Source organism: Lampris incognitus, chromosome 9 (genome assembly GCF_029633865.1).
Source record: "Lampris incognitus isolate fLamInc1 chromosome 9, fLamInc1.hap2, whole genome shotgun sequence".
Taxonomy (NCBI): domain Eukaryota; kingdom Metazoa; phylum Chordata; class Actinopteri; order Lampriformes; family Lampridae; genus Lampris; species Lampris incognitus.
Genome location: NC_079219.1, coordinates 39,009,594 through 39,030,054, shown reverse-complemented (window position 1 = coordinate 39,030,054; position 20,461 = coordinate 39,009,594). Strand labels below are relative to the sequence as shown.

Below are 20,461 nucleotides of genomic sequence, written 5' to 3'. Positions count from 1 at the left end.
GTAACCTACTTTATGGGTCGGAGACATGGACCATGGACAAAGATCGTCAGGCGAGACTTGACATACGCACGCCTCCTTATGAGAGTTGAGAACAAAACTAAAGCTGAAATCTACGGTGATACACTGCCTATCGCAACCACGGTTGCACAGAGGAGAGCACGTTTTGCTGGACATTGCTATAGAGCAAAAGATGAGATTATATCCGACGTTATCTGTATGCGTCTCCCATGCCCGAACAGAGGAAGGCGACCTTTCAGCTACATAGACGGTATTTCAAGAGACACTCAAATAAATGTTCAAGACCTACAAAATCATATTGGAAACAGAGAATACTGGCGTGACATTGTGAATGCATGCTCGACTGCGGTCGAAGGATGATAATGAGCCTTGTTTTTATGTACGCATTACATCCGTGATTTGAAGTCTATATAGATGATATTTGACCTGTTCGGTCGACACGTCTCTTCCTCTGAGCGGTTCCCCCCGTCTGGTCATGGCAGAGAGGAACGTCCCAACTCTCTACAACAACACAGTGCACGTGCACTGCCGCAGTAGTCGTGCGCAGGCACGCAAACGGCGCAACGTGTCGTTTCTAAAGTCGATTCTAAGTCAGATTCTTCACTACATAAAATTAGGTTTTCTTTACAGGTTACTCAAGTCTTCTAAATGAAACAAATGTACCCAGCATTTATATACCCAGCATCTCTTCTCCACACATGTCCAAACCATCTCAATCTTGCCTCTCTTGCTTTGTCTCCAAACTGTCCAACCTGAGTTGTCTCTCTAATATAATAGTTCCCAATCCGGTCCTTCTTCTTCACTCCTAATAAAAATCTTAGCATCTTCAACTCTGCCACCTCCAGCTCTGCCTCCTGTCTTTTAGTCAGTGCCACTGTCTCCAAACCATATAACATAGCTGGTCTCACAACCATCTTGTAAGCCTTCCATTTAACTCTTGCTGGTACCCTTCTGTCACAAATCACCCCTGACACTCTTCTCCACCCACTCCACCCTGCCTGCACTCTCTTCTTCACCTCTCTTCTGAACTCCCCGTTACTTTGGACAGTTGACCCCAAGTATTTAAACTCATATGCCTGCATCACCTCTACTCCTTGCATCCTCACCATTCCACTGTCCCCCCTCTCATTCACGCATAGGTATTCAGTTTTGCTCCTACTGACTTTCATTACTCTTCTCTCCAGTACACACCTCCACCTCTCCAGGCTCTCCTCAACCTGCACCCTACTCTCGCTACAGATCACAATCTGAAGATTTAAAAGACATGGACAGCTGTGCATCATCTGCAGAGAAAGAGATCTTGTGAAGGATTATCTGTCCCAAGGGTAACATATACAGGGTAAACAGAATAGGTCCCAAAATTGATCCTTGTGGTATTCCATGTTTAGACTGAGCAGTTTGTGAGGTAAATCGTCAACAGAAACAAAAAATTCCCTGTTGCTAAATATGAGGAAAACCAGTCCAGAGCAGTTCTAGTAATACCCACCCACCGTTTTAGTCTGTCAATAAGGATGGAATGGTTGATCATATTAAAAGCTGCACTGAGGTCAAGCAATAAGAACACAGAACATGCACCGGAGTCTGCAGCCATCAGTAAATCATTTGTGACTCTGAGAAGGGAAGTTTCTGAGCTGTGTAGCTTGTGGAACCCAGATTGACACTTCTCAAAAATATTGTTGTTTAGTATCGCTAGTAGATTGTCCAGCACTGTCTTTGCTATGATTTTTGAAATGAAAAGCAATTTGGAAATTGGCTGGACATTTTTTAAACTTGTGGGCTCTAAACTGGGTCCCTTCAGCAGTGGTTGAATACTAGCCATTTTAAAAAGATCTGGTACAATTCCAGAGGTCAGAGAGTCATTGATGATGATCAGCAGTGCAAGGCTGACTGACTTTATTGCTTCTTTAAGCAGTTTTGTCGGGATAATATCAAGGATACTCGATGGGGATCTCATAAGTGACAGTGTTCTTAAGATCCTGCAGTGATATTGGTGTGAAACAATCCAATACATCCAAGGAAGGGCAATAGAGGTCCAATGTAGAGGTGGGAGGGGTAATATTTGTTCCAATGTGGTGAATCATTTCTATGAATAAGGCAAGATTTTATTGTTTATTTTTTTGCAGTCAGCTGTAGAAGAAGCATCTACAGTAGGGGTAGGAGAGTCTAAGGCTGACTGATGGCATTAAAGAGGATTCTGGGGCTGTGCTTGTTGGCAGAGATTAGCTATGAGAAATACTGGTCCCTGGCTTCCTTTACCTTACAACTGTATGAATTGGGTCTTTGAGCAGGGAGTGATAAACCTGCATTTTGTTGGTCTTCCATTTGCGTTCAGATCATCAATAGGTTCTTTTAAGGCTATACATTGCTTTGTTAATCCACAGGGCTTTTCTGACAGATGACTTGAGTTTAGTTTTGATAGGAACAACCATGCCCAGGATAGATAAACATAAGTGATTAAAGACGTGCAACTGGTCATTTGTATTAGTAAGAATGGGCATATTAACACTAGTAGTGGTAAAAAGTGAGGAGAATGACTGAGCTATGTTATTGAGAACACAGAACTGTACGTTTTGCTAATTAGGTTTTATAGTAGCTTGGAAAACTGTGTTAAGCAGGATATAGTATATCCACCCATCCATTATCCAAGCCGCTTATCCTGCTCTTAGGGTCGCGGGGATGCTGGAGCCTATTCCAGCAGTCACCTGGCAGCAGGCGGGGAGACACCCTGGACAGGCCGCCAGGCAATAATAATAATAATAATAATAATAATAAAGTCGCTTTTCAATAAACGGGGTGAAACAAGACAACAGATAAACATAATAGAAACATACAGGTGTCACGTATCGGGAAAGAACCCAAAAGCAGACGGGACAACCAGGTAAGGGAAGAATCAAGTCTTTATTGAAGTGACCGATCTCGGGGGTAGAGCAGGAGGTGGCTCTGTGGCAGGTAGGCAGGCAGGCAGGCAGAAGTCCATGAATGGCGACGTTCCAGCGAAGACTGGTCCATAGTGGAGGCCTTTTAAGGGTGAGGGCGATTGCCGGGGTGAAGGGGGGGTCAGCAGGTGTCAGCTGGCGTAGCAGGTGTCAGCTGGTGTAGCAGGTGTCAAGGGCGATCGCTTTGATGTCAAGGGCGAGAGGCTGTGACAACAGGGGTGGATGGGAAGGGGAACGGGGGCAACAAGAGGGAGAAGCGGCAGCCACACACAATGCCAGCAGTATCTCCGACTTAAACAGATACAAAAGGGCAAAGAAATAAAAATAAATAAATAAAAAAACAGCACTGTAGACGTTGATTTTCTGTATAGGGGTTTACTCCCGTAGCCTATTCCTCTCCCGTGGTAACCATTAGGCAGTGGCACTACTTATTTATACATGTATGGTAAGAGAAAACAAGATCTCATGGAGAGACTGTTTAGAGTCAAACCAAGTTTAAATACACTAACGTAGCGAATTCAGGGGGGCTGCTGGGGAACCACCTCAATCTGGACGCGAACCCGGGTCTCCCGCACCACTGGCGACTACGTTAACCAGTTGGCTAAAGGGTCAGTCAAGGGCTAGCGAGTCTAGTTATTCTTGATCGTTACACTACCCCCCTCCTTGGGGAAGGGCGCCCCGTGCTTCAGCATACATGCTCCCTTAACGCCTCTGGGCGCACGCGCTTCCAATGGCCTTACGGTCTCACCACCCCTCTTCTGAAACCAATGTAGCAAATTCGGGAGACAGTCGGGAATCACCGCAGCCGGGCCGCGAAGCCGAGTCTCCCGCACCTGGGCGACTACAGGGTCTGATCCGTTAGCCAAGCGCTAGCGAATCTACACATCCGTGGTCGCTACACAACCCCCTCTTTTGGGGAAGCGCGTCCCCGTGCTTCAGCATACCCCATAACGTGTGTTCATAGTTGCGGGTTGGACCATGCACATGTTGGACAAAACTGTAGGGCTCAGTAATATTTAAAAACTTGGTTTGTTGACGATGCCATCTCTGAGGGCAGGAATACCGGCTCAACTAGACTCATTTCACGGAGAAAAATCACGCGTGCGCTTCATCGGTGTTGCTGTAACCGGAATGGTTTCTTTATTTTGCGCATGCTCTTTTATAGACCACCGGTCAACACAACACCCGTATAAGAGCATAACCTTGGTTTAGCCAATATTGTAACATGGTTGCATTTTGATTTGAGGTATTGTTAACATGAAAGTTAAAATCCCCAACGATCGTAATTTTATCATATATAAGAACCACGTAGGCTAAGAAGTCTGAAAATTCAGTTAAAAACCCATGGCTAAAAGTCGGGGGTCAGTAAACAACAATATAGAGAACTGGAATGACAGAGTCTATTTTAAACATCATTACCTCAAAACTTGCTAATAGAAATAAGGCTGCACTTAAACTGATTTTTGAAAATTACAGCAAGGCATCCTCTGTGGCCACTTGCCTTAGGGGAGCTGAGGGATACATAATTTGGAGGACAAAGTTCCTTCAACTGGCTGTGACCACCAGGTCTTAACCATGTTTCTGTTATAAATAAGAAATCAAGGTCCTCGGTAATAACAAAATCCTTTAAAATAAAGTGTAAACTAGTAATAACACACGTTAGCCCCTATCTAACGGGCTGACGCTTCAGCCGAGCGGTTAGTGATGTCGCCTTGTGGTGCAGTACACCTCGTATCGAATCCCGCACCGGGCAAGAAAATAATCGGTTTGTAGAGCCGAAGTAACGGAGAAGACCGTAGGTTCACACTTTAGCCGTGTAGGCAACTTTCTTTAATCCACGGTAAATCAGCGAGACAAACAAAACCCACAGCTCGACTGAACGGAGGTGGCAAGAATAACCAGAAAACTGGCTGGACAACCATAACTTAACCCTGCGTTAACCTGCCAGGGCAACCATGACTTAACCCTTAGTTCCTGGGTTGAATTCTGTCCCCAATACGTGTCCACCACATGAGCCCCCCCAGAATTCGCCCTAGTAATCGAAGTCAGGCAGGCGCGGGTGGACGATAGGCCGTCCGCGGCGGCTCCGGATAACAGGGGCCGGAGTGTCTGTGGGAGGCATTGACGCGGGCCTGTGGAGGTCGGCCTGAGGAGCAGAAGAGGCAGCTCGGGCCTCCACGGGGGGAGGAGGCGGAGCCGGGGGACGACCGCGACGAGGAGGTTGGGCTAACTCCAACGGCTGCGTCAAGTCCAGGTGTGCGGGTTTAACTCGGTCCACTGAAACATGCTCGGCCGTGCCCCCAAAATCCACCACCAGGTGCTTAGTTCCCCGTTCCAGGACGCGGAAGGGGCCGTCATAAGGGGGTTGCAGAGGGGGGCGGTGTGCGTCGTGACGGATGAACACGTAGTCCGCTGACTGCAGACCTGGGGGCACCTGGGACACCGGAGCGCCGTGTTGAGCGGTAGGGACGGGTGTGAAAGCTCTGACCCCGTCCAGCAAGGAGGCTCGTTGGTCCACAGCTGACCAGGGACGCGTTGCATTGGGCATGAAATCGCCTGGGACTCGCAGCGGCGTGCCGTACACCAGCTCCGCAGAGGAGGCTTGTAGGTCTTCCTTCGGGGCGGTCCGCAGGCCCAGCATGACCCATGGGAGCTTGTCAACCCAGTTGCAGTCCTTGAGAGTAGCCCGAAGCGCAGCCTTCATGGACCGGTGGAAGCGCTCACATAGGCCGTTCGCCTGAGGGTGGTAGGCGGTAGTGCTATGAAGCTTGACGCCCAGAGCCTCACCCACAGCATTCCATAGCTCTGAGGTAAACTGTGGCCCACGGTCAGATGAAAGGTCGGAAGGCGTACCGAAACGTGAGACCCACGACCCAATAAAAGCCCGGGCCACATCAGCAGACGTCGTGGATGCCAGGGGAACAGCTTCAGGCCAGCGCGTAGTCCTGTCCACCACAGTGAAGAGGTAGGTGAACCCATGGGAGGGGGGTAGGGGACCAACCAGGTCGACGTGGACATGGTCAAATCGTCTCTCCGGCACTGCGAAGCGTTCCAGGGGCGCCTTAATGTGGCGGTGTATCTTAGCCCGCTGACAGGCAACACACGAGTCGGCCCACGCTTTCACGTCTCTCTTAAGTCCCTCCCACACAAACTTAGCAGAGGTCAGGCGCACGGATGGCTTACCGCCTGGATGAGAGAGGCCGTGCACAGCTTCAAATACGGGGCATCTCCAGCTGTGCGGGACGATGGGCCTGGGCTGTCCTGTGGAGACGTCACACAGGAGGGTGACACCTGTGTCGCTGAAAGGAACGTCCTGCAGGCGGAGCCCCGTGTCGGAGGCCCGGAGACGGAGGATGCTCGGGTCCGTGGCCTGGTCCGCAGCCATCTGTGCATAGTCAAGGCCTAGGTGGACCGCTCCAATCACTGCCCTAGACAGGCAGTCAGCTACCTGGTTAGACTTACCAGCGACGTGCTGGATGTCGGTAGTGAATTCCGAAATGTAGGAGAGTTGTCGCTGCTGGCGAGCGGACCATGGCTCGGCCGTCTTGGACATGGCAAACGTGAGGGGCTTGTGGTCCACGTACGCAGTAAACTCGCGGCCCTCTAGCAGGAAACGGAAATGCCGGACGGCGAGCCAGAGACCGAGGAGTTCCCTGTCAAAAGTACTATACTTGCGCTCTCGGGGTGTAAGCTGGCGACTGAAAAAGGCCAAAGGCTGCCAAGCCCCCCCCACCCACTGTTCGTGAACCGCACCAACAGCATAGTCCGATGCATCCGTGGTTATGGAAATAGGCGCTGTAGGTGAAGGATGCGCTAGCAGGGTAGCCTGGGAGAGCGCAGCTTTAGTCTCGGTGAACGCACGGTCCCGCTCTGCTGTCCAGTCGACCGCCTGGTTGGGGGACATGCCTTTCAGCGCCTTGTACAGTGGCCGGATGATAAAGGCGGCTCGAGGAATGAAGCGGTGGTAGAATGTCACCATCCCGATGAACTCCCTGAGCGCACGAGCTGTTTGGGGGCGCGGAAAGGCCGCCACCGCTTCCACCTTTGAGGGCAGGGGGACTGCCCCGTCCCCAGTGATGCGGTGCCCGAGGAAATCAATGGCTGTCAGCCCGAACCGGCACTTCGCCGGGTTGACGATCAGCCCATGCTGGCTGAGGCGTGTGAAGAGGGCATGAAGATGGGACAGGTGTTCTTCCTCGGAGGCGCTGGCGATGAGTATGTCGTCCAAATAGACGAAGATGAAAGGAAGGCCACGGAGCACTGAATCCATCAGCCGCTGAAAGGACTGGGCCGCGTTTTTGAGTCCAAATGGCATTCGTAGGAATTCAAATAGGCCGAATGGGGTTGTCACCGCTGTCTTGGGGATGTCTGAGGGGTGCACGGGAACTTGATGATAACCACGGACCAGGTCGACTTTTGAGAAGACGCATTTGCCAGACAGGTTTGCAGAAAAGTCCTGGATATGCGGGACAGGATAGCGGTCAGGCGTGGTGGCGTCATTTAGTCGGCGGTAGTCCCCGCATGGGCGCCAACCTCCATCAGGCTTAGCGACGATGTGGAGTGGGGACGCCCACGGGCTGTCAGAGCGGCGGATGATCCCCATGCGTTCCAGGTGCTCGAACTCAGACTTGGCAATGGCGAGTTTGGCGGGGTCGAGACGCCTGGCTCTGGCGTAGACCGGGGGCCCCTCCATAGCAATGTGATGCTCCACCCCATGCTTAGCGGTGGGTGCAGAGAAGGTAGGCTGGGTGAGGTCAGGGAACTCAGCGAGGAGGCGGGTGAACTTGTCTGCCTCTGAGAGAGAGTTGGCTAGACCTGCATAGGCCGCTTCCCTCCGCGTACATGCGAAGGAGGAGAAGGTTAAGGCATCGACCAGACGGCTGTTCTGAATGTCCACTAGCAAACCGTAAGCGCACAAAAAATCAGCTCCGAGGAGGGGAAGCGTTACATTGGCCATGACGAACTCCCACGTGAAACGTTGTCCACCAAAACACAGTTCTACAGACCGCACGCCGTAGGTGTGGATAGGGCTGCCGTCAGCCGTCGCCAACTGGGGGCCCCGCTCCCCGCCCATGATGTCGACGTCAGTAGCAGGGAGCACGCTTCTCTGTGCGCCCGTGTCACAAAGAAATCGCCGACCGGAGATGGTGTCGAGGATGAAGAGTAGCCTGCTCGTATCGCCAACACTCATGGCCACTACTGAGTGTTGGCCCTCTCGTTTCCCGTCGGCCTGTAGTTGCAGGGGGAACGGCACCGTTTAGCTTTCGCACCAAATCGAGCGTGGTACATACAGAGTCCAGAGGGCTTGTAGCGGTCTGATGCTGTGGCGCCACCGTCGGGCCACGCCCGCGATGTCGGCGGGGGGCCAGTGAAGGTAGGAGCCAGCACCCCGGCATGGGAGGAACGTTGTGTAGCGACGAAGAATCGGTCAGCCTCCTTTGCCAGCTCACGGGGATCAGTGATGGTGGAGTTAGCGAGCGCAGTCTGGACGTGGGGCGGCATGTTGCGCAGAAACAGCTCCATAAACAGGAAACATGGCTTTTCTTGACCCAGTAGGTTTAACATCCTGCTCATTAGCTCCGATGGTTTGCCATCTCCCAAGCCCTGAATTGCGAAGAGGCGACGTGCTCTCTCCGTTGCTGACAGTTCAAAAGTTTCAAGGAGGAGATGTTTAAGTGCGGCGTATTTACCATCGGCCGGTGGGTTGGTTATGAAACCGCTTATCCTGGAAGCCGTATCGCACCCCAGCGCTGCCACTACGTAGTAGTACCTGGTCTCGTCTGCTGTTATGTCTCTGAGCGCGAACTGTGCCTCAGCCTGCGCGAACCATGTAGCCGCGGAAGACTCCCAAAACTCCGGCAGTTTAATTGCAACGGCGTTCGTAGCCATAATGTGTGTGGTTTCAGAAAACTTATCCGAAAACCGACGTCGGGGTCACCAGTGTAGAGCCGAAGTAACGGAGAAGACCGTAGGTTCACACTTTAGCCGTGTAGGCAACTTTCTTTAATCCACGGTAAATCAGCGAGACAAACAAAACCCACAGCTCGACTGAACGGAGGTGGCAAGAATAACCAGAAAACTGGCTGGACAACCATAACTTAACCCTGCGTTAACCTGCCAGGGCAACCATGACTTAACCCTTAGTTCCTGGGTTGAATTCTGTCCCCAATACGTGTCCACCACAGGTTAGTAATAACAAAATCATTTAAAATAAAGGTTTTGTTGGAGACTGACCTCACATTGAGAAGCAAGCTTAGCTTTAGAGGAGTGAGATGCAGTGGGGTAGTTCTGATAGTTAAATCCAGAAAACTATGAATTTAGGGTAGTTGGTCTTGCAACAGCTGGGATATTTTGAGGATATTTAGGACTTGAGATATACATTAAATCTGATGACAGCACAGAACGATTGGAATATCTAATATTCAATCTGGGAGTGATCTAACAGGAACGCGAGAGGCTGTGAGTGAAAGTGTGTTTTCTTTACGCCAATGGGTGGCGCTAGTGAGGGAGATGGCGAATGTCAGTAGCAAAGAAGAAGAGTTTCGTTCAGTGACCTGTGGCGTGTCCACGCGTGCTGCCATGTGCGTGTGGCGGTGGAGATGGGAGGGACAGAATGAATGTAGCCAGATATGGAGAATAAGCAGCCTGCTAAAACAGACTACACCTCGACTGAGAGAGGGGCTCGACCCAGAGATAAAAACGGACTTTTTGCAGTCCTTCGGTAATTCAAAAAAGACTGTTAAAATCGTGCTTTAGTACTTCGTACTGTTGATAGGAGGTATCACTGGCGCCGATCTGGGCAACTACATTTCGGTCGTTTTTGATTTAATGTTCTTGACCATGGAATCAGCGATGATCAGTGAAGCCACACGTTACCTGTGTGGGCGCCACTGTCGGGAGCCCACAGCAGTACACCCAGGACGTCGTACCGCGAGTGGGACGTACCGGCACAGGCCTAAAGACCTGGCCTGCTGCATGGATCAGCCTCCGGTAAGCATTGGGTAGCCGTTGTTTCCTCCCGGTTGGTGGTGTCAGCTGGTTTGCATGGTAGCTTATTACAAATAAAACAAAGAGAGTACAAACGTGGTCTCGCTGCCAAACGATCTCTAAATTGTGTCCAGTGTCTCAGGCTGTGAAATTAATTTGGGTTGACAGCATTTATTCAGACTAGAGTTTGAGAAAAATGTAAAATTAAATGGGTTAAATGGACTATTATTATATCTGCATCGTCCTTTAGGTAAATGGGCTCTAAGACTGGAAGATAAGTACTTATCTTGAGTAGCAGTGTGGGATTTCAGTCAGGGCCTTCAGTAACGAACTGCAGCCCCCCCCCACCCCACACACAAACACACAGACACACACAAACACACACACACAAATTTCTCATATGGGTCCCGATACAGCCATCACAGCCAAATACACTACCACTAACTATATGCGCTACTGGATCTACACCAAAAAGACAGCTGACTTTCAATGACCACAATGCACACTACCGTGCATTATAGCAGCTAATGCAGCATCGCCATCAGATCTTCCTTTATGTCACTGAGCAACCAGATTGCACACACACATACCACATGGCACAAAAAACTAGAAGCACTATAAAAAATACAACTTGATTGATTGAAGAGTGCATTCAGTTGAGTGCAGATCTCCTCCAGGCATATTTCTCCTCTTTCTTCCTGTTTTCTGCTGTCGACAGGCTAACAAACCCCCCTCCAGTGGCAGTAGTCTCTGAATTTCTATCTACCAAGGCCTGAATGAATTTGCCTCCTTATTTCATGGCAAAATTCAGAAAATTAAGACAGGCAACTAGTGCCTCTATACTAGGTACAGGGCATGTGTTGTCCTAAGTCCACCAATTCAAATAAAATCAATTCAAATAATCAATAGTAATAATAAAATAATTCAAAGAGCATGTCAATTTGACCCTATCATCCATAAAGACTTGGGGGACATTATACAACATCTGAAATCCTCCTACTGCCTTGATATCCTGCCAACAGGCTTTTTAAAAAATGTTTCTAATTGCATGTCTTCAGATCGTCTACAAATTTGTCAATGCATCCCTTCTCTCAGGTCTCTTCCCACAGGCCCTGAAAACTGCAGTCATCAAGCCACTCTTCAAAAAAGAATAATCTAGACACTTCACTAATGAACAGTTATAGGCCCATATTAAACCTCATGTTTCTTAGTAAAATAATTGAAAATGTTTTTTTTCCAGCAGCTCAACAACTTTTTGGCACTAAACAACAGTTTTGATGTCTTCCAGTCAGGATTTCGACCACATCACAGCACTGAGACTGCTCTTGTTAAGGTCTTTAATGACATCTGCTTAAAACACAGACAGTGGCAGAATCTCAGTCCTGGTGTTATTGGATGTCAGTGCTGCATTTGACACAGTTGACTATAACATATTACTGGACCGATTGGAAAACTTGGTGTGACTTTCTGGCACAGCACTAAACTGGGTTGAATCCTATTTAAAGGACAGGGACTACTTTGTGTCTATAGGTAATTACGGATCTGAGTGTACAAAAATGACCTGTGGAGTTCCCAAAGGGTCATTTTTGGGGCCGCTTCTGTTTGAAATCTATATGCTCCCTATATGCTCCCACTAGTCCAGATTATGGAAAACAACAAAATATGTTACCATACATATGCAGACGACACACAGATTTACATAACCATATCACCAGGGGACTATAATCCCATACAAGCATTGCACAAATCAATGATTGGATGTATCCGAATTTTCTTCAACTATACAAATGTAACCCCTTCTTCACTGGCGGGCAACGCCAAGCACATTTAAACAAGACAACGTCCTAATGCCACCAGTTACTAAAGTGTTACAATAAAATCCAATGGCGCAACAGGATCCTGAGTTCTCAGCAGTGGAATGGTGAGCTGGCCGAACCTCCTGAGTACTAGTAGGCTAGTGCCACTAATGACAATATTAGTGATAAATGATAATAGAAATAATTAACCAAGATAATTATCAATTTAGTAGCGCAGTGCCTCCACTGAGAAAATACTACACTTACCTAAGGCTAGTGAATGGTGTATCGTCCCAGAATTTAACAAACCTGTGGTTAAGGCAGATCTTATAACCCTGCTGTGTACTGTACAAGCTTATTACCAGCACTCTAAAAGTAAATGAGCTGCCAATACACCCGAAATATAATTAATAATAATAGGATTTATTTGATAATACCGAGAGAGAGAGAGAGAGAGAGAGAAAAGAGAGTACCACACGAGTGTAGTATTGTTGATCAAATAAACATTAAAATTACACAGGGTGTGACAACCCGTCACAATAAACAGAAAGAAAGTATCAAAAGAATACAAAAATACCCAGCGCTTTCTGTTGGGGCCTGTTGGTGCACATTAAAGCAGTTCTCTGACTGCAGAGCAAGGCAGACACCCTACGATGCCCAGGCGACAAGACAAAAGTGTGTGTGTGTGTCAGTATAAGTGAAATCTTCGGGTTACTCACAACCCATCGCTCCCACGACCGGGAGGCTGTGTGCAGTCCAGAGGATGGAAGGCGCAGTGCTAGCTGTCGGCTCCCCGGCACCGGCCTCCACCCGCAAGATGGCCACAGGTCACAACGTTCCGAAAACCCTGGCGAAGACAATGGTCCTCCGGTGGGGAACAAAGCAATCAGACCAAACCAAACCCCACCAGCAAGCACACGACCATGGGCCAATTGCAACACTCCTGTCCTCAAATGCGGGCCCAGTACACGGCTGTGTACAAAGTCTCCGCGAAACGGGCACTTAGACGGGGCCGCAGAGAGAAAAAAAAATGGACCTCTCTCCTTGGAGTCCTGCTGCGAATGCCCAAACTCCTCCCTTCCCTTGAGGAGATCGATTTCGCGGGCATAACAACTCCACACCATATCATTGGCCAATAACAAAAATTCAAATACAAATACATTCCATTGGTCCACATGTTCGGAAACCACACCAACATAGGAAACATCCAAGACACAAAGCATGCTGGTAAATGAAGTGCCACAATGTATGTACAAAAGATTTTTAGATTTTAGAGGTCCTTACACTTTCCCCCCACCAAATAAACAGCATGCCCCCATGCTGAGTAACACAGGCATTAAGAGAAGAAAGAACCCAATAAACAAAAAAAAAACTCACCCACCAACCCCACCAAATAAATAACATACCCTGCCCATACCAGGTCACATACTTACTAAGGTGAATAAGGCAGAAAAGCAAAGAACATAAAGAAATTATCAAAACAACAAACATAGTCTAGCACTCAGAAACTAGCCATGGGTGCAATGGCAGGAGCGCATGGCATAAGCACAGGTGTGGGTGCGCATGTGTTACAACAGGAGTGTGGGCTACACCACCAGGCATGAGGCTGCACTGGCGCTATGTGTGATGCGACTACATGGTTCGTACCCTGGACTCCTAACTCTCCATACACTAACCTATCAGTAGGTTTCCTCGTCCGTTGAGACCTTTGTACTGCAGGGAAGGACTCTGAAGAAACTACATCAGAGGCATTTGGAAGGGGAGCATCAGAACTATAGTGCTGGTTAACAGGTTCTTCAACCTCCACTATACCGTGTGAGCTGACAGTAGGTTCCATCTCTGCGGGAACACTGACCCTCTTACTAGGTGAATGCACTGGACTAGAACCTCTACCCGCAATGGAGACACAAGGTGCTGTGGAGTCTAACTCCATCACAGGCTGCACATCCTGGATGTTTACACACAGAGGAGCGTTTTGCACTGCATCCTCAGTATAACAGCCAAACTCAGACTCGGAATCGCTATTTGAGAAACTGAACCGTTCCTGAGTTACAGCAGTCGGAACTTCAGGTTCAACGACTCTACGCTTATCCTTAGCTCTTCTACGCCTGACAGCTCTAGGGCTGGGAGCAGGAGTGGTGTCAGCCACAGGACCCAATCTTACCCCCTGCCCCCTACAAGAAGCAAACACATTTCTCACTACCTGAGTGTTTGCACCAACCAAAATAGCTATCCCCTGTTTGGTCTGAGGGTCAGGACACAAAAGAGCTAGGGTGTCTACCACCTGAGGCACTCCAGTAACAGCCTCAGTAAACTCAAGCCTGAGAGACAAGTAGCCATCATATGGGTATTTGTGAGAGCTCAAACCCCATATTTCAAGATTTTCCACTGGCTGCAGTGGCAAATGTTTCAAATGTGCATCATAAAAGCTGCGATACAAAATAGTGACCTGGGAACCATTATCAAGAAGAGCTTTGGCATAAAGCCCCTCTATCTGCACAGGCACCTCAGTAGAGGGCCCCACTAAGCCAGCCAGCAGGGGTGACTGGCTTACTTTAATTTGAGGTAAGCAATGGGTGGAATGGATTTTGTGTGATGGAGCTCGACGCCGTTCCATCACTGAGTTCTGCTGACGTTTCCCTGTGGCAGTGACCCTTTTGATCAGCTTCTGATTCACCAGTATGAGGTTCTCAGAATGCGTACACTCTCGCTTGGTGTGACCATCCTCCCCACACTTATAGCAAAAGATGCCAGGCAAAGCAGATGAAGGAGCAGACGTGGGAAAGGTCGAGGAAACAACCCTCAGGGAAACAGCCGAAACAGTGGTCTCTAAGCTGGGGCCCACTGCAGTCTGCGGGGCTGGCATTGCAGAAGTCAGGGTAGCAGTACTCAAAACTCTACTTACTAAAGCTGTCAGTTCCTTGACTTCATTCCTTAAACTATCCACCTCAGATGGCACCGGATTCACAGCCACCTGGGGAACAGCAGCAGCAGCAGTCACATGTGCATGAGGAACAGCAGCGGCAGCAACAGAAAGCTTAGTGTTTTCTCTCACACTTACCCAATGCTCCTCTTCTCGGATTTCCCGCATCAGCTGAGAGAAAGTAGGTGGATCTTGCAAAGTATGCATCATTCGCACACGTAAAGCCACGGGCACCTTTGAAAAGCTCCTCCATGCGTGCATGATTCAAGTCAGCAAGACCAATCTCTCCTCTCACAAGAACACGGTGGAGGAGTTTCTCCAAGCGATAGAGGTAAGCAGACAGTCTCTCTCCATCTTCCTGGAATGTATGGCGAAACGATGCCATAAGATCTGCCCCACTCTCAGTGGACCCATGTACAATGTCAAGAGCAGCTAAATACTCAGCAGCCATGGAAGAGGGATTACTGACCTTCAAGAACCTCACGATGTCCGCAGCAGGCCCACGCAAGCTTTCAACAATGCGTTGCCTCTTTGCAGCGTCTGCACACTGCCATTCAGTGATCATCTGAGTAGCCTGTTCCATCCAGGAATCATATTCCTCCTCACCAGGGGGAACAGGTCGCAAACCTGAAAACAACCTCAGCTTCCTATAACTAGGTGCATCAGATGGGGCCTGATTACAGCGGTCAACCAGCTTGCCTATGACATTGACTAAATCCATGTTCACATCAGGTGTAGGAGGCTGGGTGCCCATGACAACAGCCTTAACATCACCCATTGACTTGCCCTCCTGCTGTAACAATGCCAACAGCTTGGCCTCAAATGCATCCCCTTCAGGGACAGGGTTAGCATACGGCAAGCTACTCAGAGCATGAACAGACCAGGGACCCGCTTCACCTACAATTCCCACCTCAGGGGGTAAAGAAACGGGCTCTAAAGCAGCAGAAGTCTCCAATAGAATGAACGTGTGCCTACCAGTCTTGTCGCTACGGCAACCACGTATCTGATTGCGACCCAAAACTTTGACTGTATCAAGTACACGGCTCACAATATCATTTCCAACATTCAGTGGCACTTTGCTAAGCAAAATAGCATGAGACACATCCACATTCTCCTCACGGCTCCACTCGACAGCCTGACTGAGCTCCATGCTAACTGTATTAAATCACAACAACAAACAACAATAAACAGTAAACTAACTACTAAAGTTAGTAAACAGGAAAATCCCAGCGGTGCCTCCAAAATGTAATCCCTTCTTCACTGGCGGGCAACGCCAAGCACATTTAAACAAGACAACATCCTAACGCTACCAGTTACTAAAGTGTTACAATAAAATCCAATGGCGCAACAGGATCCTGAGTTCTCAGCGGTGGAATGGTGAGCTGGCTGAACCTCCTGTGTACTAGTAGGCTAGTGCCACTAATGACAATATTAGTGATAAATGATAATAGAAATAATTAACCAAGATAATTATCAATTTAGTAGCGCGGTGCCTCCACTGAGAAAATACTACACTTACCTAAGGCAAGTGAATGGTGTATCGTCCCAGAATTTAACAGACCTGTGGTTAAGGCAGATCTTATAACCCTGCTGTGTACTGTACAAGCTTATTACCAGCACTCTAAAAGTAAATGAGCTGCCAATACACCCGAAATATAATTAATAAAAATAGGATTTATTTGATAATACTGAGAGAGAGAGAGAGAGAGAGAGAGAGAGAGAGAGAGAGAGAGAGAGAGAGAGAGAGAGAGAGAGAGAGAGAGAGAGAAAAGAGAGTACCACAGAAGTGTAGTATTGTTGATCAAATAAACATTAAAATTACACAGGGTGTGACAACCCATCACAATAAACAGAAAGAAAGTATCAAAAGAATACAAAAATACCCAGCGCTTTCTGTTGGGGCCCGTTGGTGCACATTAAAGCAGTTCTCTGAACGCAGAGCAAGGCAGACACCCTACGATGCCCAGGCGACAAGACAAAAGTGTGTGTGTCTGTCAGTATAAGTGAAATCTTCGGGTTACTCACAACCCATCGCTCCCACGACCGGGAGGCTGTGTGCAGTCCAGAGGATGGAAGGCGCAGTGCTAGCTGTCGGCTCCCCGGCAGCAGCCTCCACCCGCAAGATGGCCACAGGTCGCAACGTTCCGAAAACCCTGGCGAAGACAATGGTCCTCCGATGGGAAACAAAGCAATCAGACCAAACCAAACCCCACCAGCAAGCACACGACCATGGGCCAATTGCAACACTCCTGTCCTCAAATGCGGGCCCAGTACACGGCTGTGTACAAAGTCTCCGCGAAACGGGCACTTAGACGGGGCCGCAGAGAGAAAAAAAAATGGACCTCTCTCCTTGGAGTCCTGCTGCGAATGCCAAAACTCCTCCCTTCCCGTGAGGAGATCGACCGTTGCGAACCTTGCGATTTCGCGGGCATAACAACTCCACACTATATCATTGGCCAATAACAAAAATTCAAATACAAATACATTCCATTGGTCCACATGTTCGGAAACCACACCAACATAGGAAACATCCAAAACACAAAGCATGCTGGTAAATGAAGTGCCACAACGTATGTACAGAAGATGTTTAGATTTTAGAGGTCCTTACACAAAGATACAACTGAAGTAATTGTCTTTGGAGCCAAGGAAGAACGATTAAAAGTCAGCACTCAGCTACAATCGGTAATGTTATAAACAACGAACGGAAATCTTGGTATAGTCATTGACTCAGACCTGAATTTAGATAGTCACATTAGGACAATTACAAAGTCAGCCTACTATCACTGAAGAATATATCGAGAATTAAAGGATTTATGTCTAGCAGGATTTGAAAAAACATGTCAATGCATTCATCTTCAGTCGATATGACTACTGTAATGGTGTCTTTGCAGGTCTTTCTAAAAAACCGATCAAACAGCTGCAGCGGATTCAGAATGCTGCTGCTCAAATCCTTACTAAGACCAACAGAGTGGATCACATCACTCCAGTCCTGAGGTCATTACATTGGCTCCCTGTCCATCAAAGAATTGATTTTAAAACTCTGCTCTTGGTTTATAAAGCACTGAATGGTTTAGGGCCAAAATACATTTCTGAGCTACTGCTACACTATGAACCATCTAGACCACTCAGATCATCAGGGAAAGGCCTGCTTTCTGTCCCCAGAGTCAAAACTAAACATGGAGAGGCAGCTTTCAGTTTTTATGCGCCACATATCTGGAACAAACTCCCTGAAAACTGCAGGTCTGCTACAACTCTCAGTTCTTTTAAATCTAGGCTGAATACTTTCCTCTTTGCCGCTGCCTTTCATTAAATAAAATTTGAAGCTTTCGATTTTCATCTTACGCAGCACTGTAACTTTTACTCTTTTTTTGTTTTTAAGTGTCTTTTTATTGCGTTAGGTTGCTTCTCTTGATGCCTTTTATGTGTTTTATGTAAAGCACTTTGAATTGCCTTGTTGCTGAAATGTGTTATATAAATAAATGTGCCTTCTCCGGTGCTCGGACTAGGTGACAAGCCACCCCATTTTTCGCCTACCGGGAGAAGGGACCCTTATTAAAGCTTCAGATGGGTTTAATTGTTGCAGTTGTCATGATATAAAATGAATATAGGTGAAGGACTTTCATTCATCCTAAAGTAGCAAAACAATGGTAAGAAAACATCGAAGCCATGGGAAATGTTTTGTTGTAGCTAGTGAGGTGATTTCCAGCTGTAACTGGGATTAATCCGACTCTTGAAATTGTATTATTGTAGCGGAGTTTTAACATTGGTGTCTATTGCATTTCCGCGTCTAATCCCCCTCATAATGTCAGTTAAACAAACATGGTGGCGAGGTGAATAAAGCAAATTATTTTTGGTTCCTCCAGTTCTCCTCTGGTGAGATCAGGAGTGAATTATTTGCTGATTTGCAAAATATGATGACTTCTCGTTTACTTTCAACACTCATACCCAAATATATAATGGATGCTGTCGCTGTCCAATCTAAATCAACTGTGCACTTGTGTCCAGTGACAGAGAGCAGCGTTGGTTGAGCAAGCTAGATAGTGAATGAAGAGAGGGAGCGGTGATAGCGAGAACAAACAGTATCCAACGGTTTTTAATCACCGCAACCATGAGCGGTTCTTGATCATATAGCCATAACTGTGCCCAAGCAAATTTTAGACGGTAAGGCCCAGTAGTTTGCGAGAATAGCCGTGGACAGACACACATGACCAAATGCATAATTCCCTTCAGGCTACTGATAACAAACAAGTTTCCACAGTTGATGTAGTGTTCACCAATCACTCATGCAACTTCAACAAAGCCAAAAGCTTTAAGTTGATGATGACACTGGGGGGCTAGCACTGATATATTGCAGGGTCCCTGGGGCATTCTGTCACTATACATCAACATTTGATTGGCTGATGATACAGTCACTCAAAGTTGTAATCAGTTTGCAGCTTTGGTCCAAGGAGCTGTGATGTGTTTAGATTAAGTAGGAAATCCCTACCTAGCCCCACAAGAAAAAAAAAAGAAAAGAAAAAAAAAGTGATTGAATTCAGACACATTTCAGGCACACTTAAATTTAACTTTGGAAAACAATTTATGATTTTGATTCTGACAGGGCCAGCAGAGAAGGCCCCGATGGCCCTGACAGCCCACCACTGAAGATAAGTAATGTCTAGATTTGGTAATAATCAAAGTTACTCAGATGTCTTATCATGAAATACAGTGGACTTAAACAATAATACCATAGACCATGTTACTGAGATTTCTAATATCTACAGGTTGAAAAATATGTAAAGGTTAAAAGTATGGTTGGTGTTGGTACTCTGTGATGTTAGCATAACAGGATAAACACTGCTGCAGATGGCTGTTTAATTTATCAGCATTGACAGACAGACAGACTGTTAGAGCCAGCACTAACAATTGTCAGTGCTAGTTTTTTAGTACAGCTACATCCAACAGATTCATTATTAATGTTATTACCTGCAGCTATGTGTATCCTGCTATGCTAACATCACAGGTTGCAAAGTCCAGCCTGCCATGTTTTTAACATTTACATGGTTTTTGACTGGTAGATGTCAGCAAACTCACTTAAATGGTTTAGGCTGCCGTAACGCATGCACCAACATGGCCGAATGACCATTGCCTGCCGAGGTGAAATTCGTATCTTGTCATGCTGAATGTGGGCAGTGCAGTATGTGATGCACACAGAAATCAGTTTGCTGGTTTGTAGTCCAATTGATTGGTTGTGGTTGTTGGTCACACATGAGCGGTTGCTGATTTGTGATGGGAAAATGTACACTGAAGTCCAAAGAAAGATAAATAAATGTTTTCAACTAATTGTCTCACTTGTACATGTTATCATAGTTTCATTTCAAATACAAGTTATATTTGTGTACCATGAAATATGAATTGATATTATTAATAAATGTTCAATTTATTTACATTCAATGTCTGCCTCCCAACTCACTGCCAGCCAGGCAGCATCGCTCTGGTGGGGCAGTTTGTAGTATTCATTGGTAATGTCGTACAATACTGGCTGGTTAGACAAAGCAACAATCAAAAGTCTCCTCCATCCTCGCTCATTAAGAAAACTACAGCCAAGTGGGGTCAACCACAAACATTTTTTTGCTATTGGTTGAGGCTGCAGATTCGCCAGTCAAAGTTCACCAAAGTTGAACACCGGAAGTAAACGTTTTATTCACCCCTTCGCTCGCATAAAATGGAAGTGAACAGGAGGCGAATATTTGACAACGTTTATCTCACGTATGTGTGACCGTACCCTTAGGGTTTAGTAACTCTTTATCGACTCGTAGAGA

The 20,461-nt window shown here is 47.3% G+C and overlaps 1 protein-coding gene across 2 annotated transcripts in view; it reads left to right on the top strand.

Moving 5' to 3' along the window:
• grik2 (glutamate receptor, ionotropic, kainate 2) overlaps positions 1 to 20,461 on the top strand; it is a 316,356-nt gene that overhangs the window by 91,342 nt on the left and 204,553 nt on the right. The window contains exon 4 of one of the 2 annotated variants that reach the window (XM_056286735.1): positions 5,421 to 5,426. The exons of the other annotated variant lie outside the window; for it this stretch is intronic. Within the exon in view, the coding sequence (XP_056142710.1) occupies positions 5,421 to 5,426 (6 nt within the window). The remainder of the gene's footprint in view (positions 1 to 5,420; positions 5,427 to 20,461) is intronic. 2 annotated transcript variants of the gene reach the window in all.